The 6,019-nt window shown below is 39.8% G+C and overlaps 1 protein-coding gene across 1 annotated transcript; it reads right to left on the bottom strand.

The window, feature by feature from the left end:
* Positions 1 to 1,391: 1,391 nt before the first annotated feature.
* On the bottom strand, positions 1,392 to 4,286 carry BCL2A1 (BCL2 related protein A1). Its single transcript, XM_071568466.1, has 2 exons — positions 3,749 to 4,286; positions 1,392 to 2,267 (listed from the first exon to the last, which is right to left on the bottom strand). The coding sequence occupies exons 1-2, from the start codon at positions 4,166 to 4,168 to the stop codon at positions 2,163 to 2,165; spliced, it is 525 nt and encodes a 174-aa protein (XP_071424567.1). The 5' UTR covers positions 4,169 to 4,286; the 3' UTR covers positions 1,392 to 2,162.
* Positions 4,287 to 6,019: the final 1,733 nt, after the last annotated feature.

The raw sequence follows: 6,019 nt of genomic DNA, 5'->3' as shown, positions 1-6,019 counted from the left end.
CCCTTACCATGCAGACTAATTGTAAAATAATTGTATCACCTAGATTTTCAAAAGGCATGGTTGGCCCTTTAAATAAAAAAACGTGTTCCTGAGCATAAAATAGGTTACTAGATCAGTGTAAAAGGAAGTGGATGTGGTATTAATAGAGTGGTGTTAGCCACTGTAATACGTACTTGCAGTAGTGCACAAAAAGAAACTGAGTAAGAATTTCTGTTCTTATCATGGAGGCTTAGACTCCAAATAAATAAACATACGTCATAACATGTTTTAAAATGTCAGTTCTGACAGGAACTTCCATAGTGTTCTGGAGGTGGGCATTTACCTTTAGCTGCCCCATGCCCTCAGAATAGTGCCATCTTTTTTCAACAGCAACACGCTTTATCTCACAAGTCCTGCTATACATGCTGAATAATCTTTCTTATTTTCATTGGGGAGGGAGAAGGAGAAAAGAGAGAGAGGGAGAGGGAGAGGGAGAAACACAGGTCTAATGTTAACATCTGTTTGTGTTTTGTGGTTAAGCCTACCAATTTAGACCATAGAATCATAGAACAGCCTGGACTAGAAGGGACCTTGAAAGGTTATGTGGTTCAACCTTTCCTGGAAAAGGGAGCCTAGATGAAACTATCTAGTGCTCTGTTCAGTTGTGTCTTTAAAACTGCCAGTGATGGGGACTCACATCCCCGGGGACTTTGTTCAGTAAGTGATTCTTCTTACTGCAAAAGGTGCCTTACATTGAGATGAAAGATTGATTGCTGGAAGGATGAAAGATGGAGAGCCCTTTACCAGAAGGAGGTTGCTTCGTTCTCTCTCTCAGTATCATAAAACCTGGATTTTTTAGAGGATTTGTGGCAGAGAATAGTGCTGTTGTGTGCCACAGACAACTGCTGGGTCAGTTTGGTTCACCTCCCAACAGGTCTACAAAAGAAGGGTGTTTAGACCCAGACTTAGTACCCTCATGCAGGAGAGTCACTACAGCTAAAGGAAACCCTTCTAAGAGTGAATTCTTGAAGAACTGCTATTTCAGCTTTGAAAGCAAATGGACTTTGAGTCAAAGTGGTAAGAGCCCCAGTCTGTAAAAGCCTGGAATCTCTTACACTCTACTGAATTTGCAGACTTTTGCAACACCAAACACTAATTACTGTCATCAGAGCTGATCCAATTGATTTATTTTGCTAGAGATGTCTGTTTCTTATGCAAGCTACCAGATAGTACCTAAGAACTACTATAGAAAATTGAAGTCCTGACATCCATGGATGTCAGGTCAAACCCACATACTACTTGGATTTTCCAGTAGCATTGTGATAGCTTTTCTAGGAGTTATCTTACTCAGGTAGATCTTTTTCCATCCTACAATTTTTTCAGAAAAAATGAGACCAATCCTAAGGCTTTAAAATGCATATTTTAATATATTTTTTCTAAAATATTAGTGTATTTACATAAATTTCTCACTGTGAAAATATTTTATACTTGCCTATTTTTAAACATCTAGTTTAAAAAAAGTTCAGCAAGATGATTACATCACACAAATATGAAAGAACATTCACTGTAGATGTGAGCAATTAAAAAAATACAACACAGAAACACATACCATTGCAGTAACAGTAAGTGCGTGCACATTTTTAAGTTGCTGGCTTCCACAAATAGTTCTTCCCATAGAAATTGCTTAGTCTGTGGCAGTAACTTCTAACCACTTTTATACTGGAATTTCCATTCCTATTTTCTTCACAGAAGTCCACCCCCCTTTTGCTTTTACAAAGGTTGCAATAAAATGCATTACAGTAGTATCTCATTTACAAAACAAATGACATAAAAACTTGTTTCTTAACCCATTGGATTGTATTTCACTAAAACAATGTCCTTTCATGGAGATTCAAGAGAGATTCCAAGAGCTGTCTGGATGTGGAAAATGATCTGAATCCTGCCTGGAAAGGTGGACTTGGATTGCTGCATGATGTTTTGTGGATTCCTCTTTGGAGAGATGTCATCTTCAGGTTTGGGAATTAGGATAGAATGTTAAACATTGTATTGAGTCAAAATAAATACAAATAAATTAAAAACAAATTCTGGAAGGAAATTTTCTTGTTGATATTGCTTGGAGGAAGGCTGAGAAGTGAAGCTTGTAGCAATATCTAGATTAGACATAACTGGCAGGTCCTTTTAGTTCAGTAGTACTCTCTGAACAAGGAAAAAACAGCTATGAACAGGGCTGTAATTTTGGAGAAAGACAGTAGTGATCTTCTTTCAAACTTTGTTAGGAAGCCATTTTCCTGTGGAAAAGAACATGCACAGTTAGGGTCAACTCTAAAATCATGTAGGAAACCCCTACCACCCTGTACTAGTGTCAGATTAACAGGGTGCCTACGGCATTGTGAGTAGAAGGACAGCTTTTCACAGCTCTACCTCCAAAAGATGAATAAGGCTTTAAAACTTGTAGATGAAAGCACCTGCACCTCACTGAATGTTTGTTTTATCTCCAAGTCAAGACTGTGCCCTCCCTGTGTAAATAGAAAACTGATGTGAACTCTATCACCTGAGCCCACATCTTCCAGTGAACTCTATCACTTGAGCCCACAAGTACTGTGTTTCTGATATAGTAATATACTTAGAAATATCTTCCTTTAAGCCTCCTTGTTCTACTATGATGAGCCACCCATTATGACAGAATGTTGCCAGGAGTTGATAATTCTCCTAAATAAAATTGACTCTACTTGAAAGAGATGGAAAGAGAATGCTTTTCAATAAATCTGGTGCACCAAGGGGCCCTGAGTCACTATCACCTTTTTTTACTGCTACAGAGAAGGATGAAAACAAGCAGAAACTAAAAAAGAAAAGCAAGACGCTAGAAAATAAATCAGAGGGGAAAATTATTAGCAAGTTGGAAATATGAGAGAAGTGGGATGAGAGGGGGTGGAAAGAGAAAGTGACATTTACATGTAAGTAAAGGAAAAAAGTACCAGGGAAATGTCTGACACTTGTGTCATTGGTTCTCAAATTCCCCTAAATGCAAAAGAAAAAAGTATTGTCCTGATGAAACTCTACAAAAGAAAAAGGGACCTTCCCTCCACTGGCAGGAGGGAATTTCAACAGCTTGGCAAAATAATCCACTAATTGACAAGTGTTTTTCTCAGCATTGACCATTTATAGATGGCAATTCTAGGATTATCTCATTTCAAACAGAAAAAAATTAACCCCAGTTGTACTTAATTTACATTTGCTGTAAGTAAAACTGATTTGTGTGATTAAATAATGGGTTTGTTGAAATCCACAGCAAAAGTACTGACTTGATTTGTGAGGATCACAGCTGTGTATTCTTCCCTTAAACTGAACTCCAGTATTTTTGAACCAGCTCCTCTATGGAAGCAAAATTGCCACACTGATCTTAGTATGCCACCTAATTGTAGATTTAATAATGGAAATTTCATAGTATGCCTGGTTTAACCTGCTTTGTTTGAGCAGGAGGCTGGACCAAATGATTTCCTAAGGTCCTTCTCAGCTTGAATTATGGTATGATCCTATGATGAAAGATCAGAAAGTGTCTTTTAAAAAGAAAGTTGTCTTTTAGCTTTGTTCTGTTGAAATCAGAAGTGAAGCTCTCACCATAAGTCTCAATGAGACATTCCAGAAATAAATTATTAAATCATCAAATGAAACCCTGAATAAAATGTTTTTGACAGTGTCTATAGCAATAATTTCCCTTAATGAAATGAAATCTCCTAATCAAGACTTTGGTGGAAAATGAGAAACTCACCCAGCCACCATTCGCATCTATCCATTCTGCTTTGTTGTTTATGATGTACTCTGTGATGAAGTAAGAGATCTGCTCCTTCTCCTCTGCAGTCAGCTGAACTCCATGCTCTTGAAGCTTCTTTGTGAGAAGACCACCAAATGTAAATATAGTCATAATTCGTCCCCAGTTAGTATTTCCATCAGCAAACTTTTCTTCCATGACACCATTGAAGATTCTCTTGGCAACAGCTACAGAGGTGATATCAATTCTGTCCAAGAGTGGTCCAAGAGCCTCCTCAGTCTGGTCTTGCATCGAAGATGCAATGCTTCGCAGGACATGAGCTACCCTGGTTTGGGCTGGTGCGAGGTGTGATTCCTGGAGCACATATTGCAGATAATCTTGAGCTAAGTAATAAACGTAATAGAACTCAGCAGTTTCCATTCAATATGAAATACAGAGAGCAGTGAACAGCTCTTAATCAGGGTTGGTAAATGAGCAGCCACAGGACATGCACACGACTTTTTATCGTCTAGTTTTGATGGAATCTTTATACCCACAGAGTTTCCTGTAAAGCTACTGACTTAATGGTGTGGGTTGGGGAATATGTCGTAGAGGAAATGAAAGAAAAAGTGTCTGCTCAAAAGGCATAAAACATGTCTTTTTGAGTGACTTACTATTTCTCTAAATAGTGTGATTCCAAAACTAAAATATACCAGATTTTACCAGATTCTTTAGCAGTATAAATTGGAATTTCCTAGGGACTTTTGCTATGTACCACCAGAAGAGGTTTGGCATTTGGCTTCCACTGAGAATGGTGACAGCTAGCAAAAGGTAGGCATTGAGCTTGAAAAAACATGCCTAAAAAGTGCATGCTGTTGGGCCATGCAGCACCCCCAGCATCCCCATCTTCCCCCAACCCAATCTCCTCACTGCTGGGGTTAAGGCTGCAATCTGTATTGCAGGTTTATGGGTTATTTCTGGTCACAGCTTTTTGAAGAAACTGGTAGACATTTCCAACAGGATTGAAGAATCACTCAGGAAGTTTTACATAACTGCAAAAAATGGGAGTATAATGGTGGTACAAGTGTGGATGGACAAAAGGGAAAGCCAGCTTTATAGCATTATCCCGTTTCAGACTTTCCCACACTCTCTCTGTGAGTGCTTCTTCAAGGTCCTTCTTTGAAGATTTGAAGGGGTAGCTTCAAAGATTTCTTTTCCCCATGGGGAGTTCTGCTGTAAAAGACATTATTAATATAAAAGACAATGCTAATGCAGTCAGCATGTTGGAACATGGGATGGAAAATACAGGGCCAAGCCAATGATGTGTGATACCACCCGAATCTTTGAGACAGGTAACAAGAAAATATCATGAGATCTACAATTGGTTTTAGATTCAAATTTTCTGTCAAGCCATTATTTCTGGGAGAAGAGGCAAGGGTATCTAGCCATCTTTTTCCTTACAAACCTCTTCTCCCGAGGCAACCTGATATTACTAAAGGGTCAGGATGTGTCTGTAGAGAACCTCACCCCACTGCAAAAGCTTCAGAGCAGCAAGCAGTTTGATGTCTGGAGACTCCTTTCTTTCTCTATCCTCTTGTCTTTATCCCTCTACTTCTTCCCCATCTCTCATTCACTCCTCTTCCTTCTCTGAAAGCAAAAGGTACTCCCAGTCCCCCACACCAACAGCTTTACTTTACCCCCGGGGTGGCTGTGAGCCTGTTTCCAGTCCTGGGCACTCCCTAATGCTCAGATCTGCGGAAGAAAAGCAAAGCCACATGCCTGGTGGCCAATACAGGGCTCCAGTCTCAGCTGTCAGGGTATCACTGACACCTAAATACATTGGAGCAAAGCATGTCTGGATGTCTGGACTGTGACACAGCTCAGGTGTCAATACATTGCTAACCCTGGATAGTCCCACAAAATGTGTGTGCTGCTGCTATGACATCAGTTTTTGCAGAAACCCATTGAGTAGACCAGGGTAGTTTCCATTTCCTCATCAGGATTTTATTCCTGTGTGTGGCAATTCTGGCTGAGAATCATAGAATCATAGAATCATAGAATCAATTGGGTTGGAAAAGACCTCCGAGATCATCGAGTCCAACCCTTAATGACACAGTACTGTCTTCCATGCACAGTGGGGTTCAAAACCTCAAGCTATCACCAGCACAGCACAGCATCAATCACTTCAGTGATGCAGGAAAGTATTTCCCTCACTTTCTCTTGGAAGCAAAGAAGGAGGCAGCTTGGTGCTTTGTTCACCTTTTGGGGAGAATGGGTTTAGGAGGGCAGTGT

This window comes from Pithys albifrons, chromosome 13 (assembly GCF_047495875.1).
Source record: "Pithys albifrons albifrons isolate INPA30051 chromosome 13, PitAlb_v1, whole genome shotgun sequence".
In the NCBI taxonomy this organism is placed as follows: Eukaryota; Metazoa; Chordata; class Aves; order Passeriformes; family Thamnophilidae; genus Pithys; species Pithys albifrons.
Note: the sequence above shows the minus strand (reverse complement) of the source record. Positions and strands in the feature narration are given on the sequence as shown.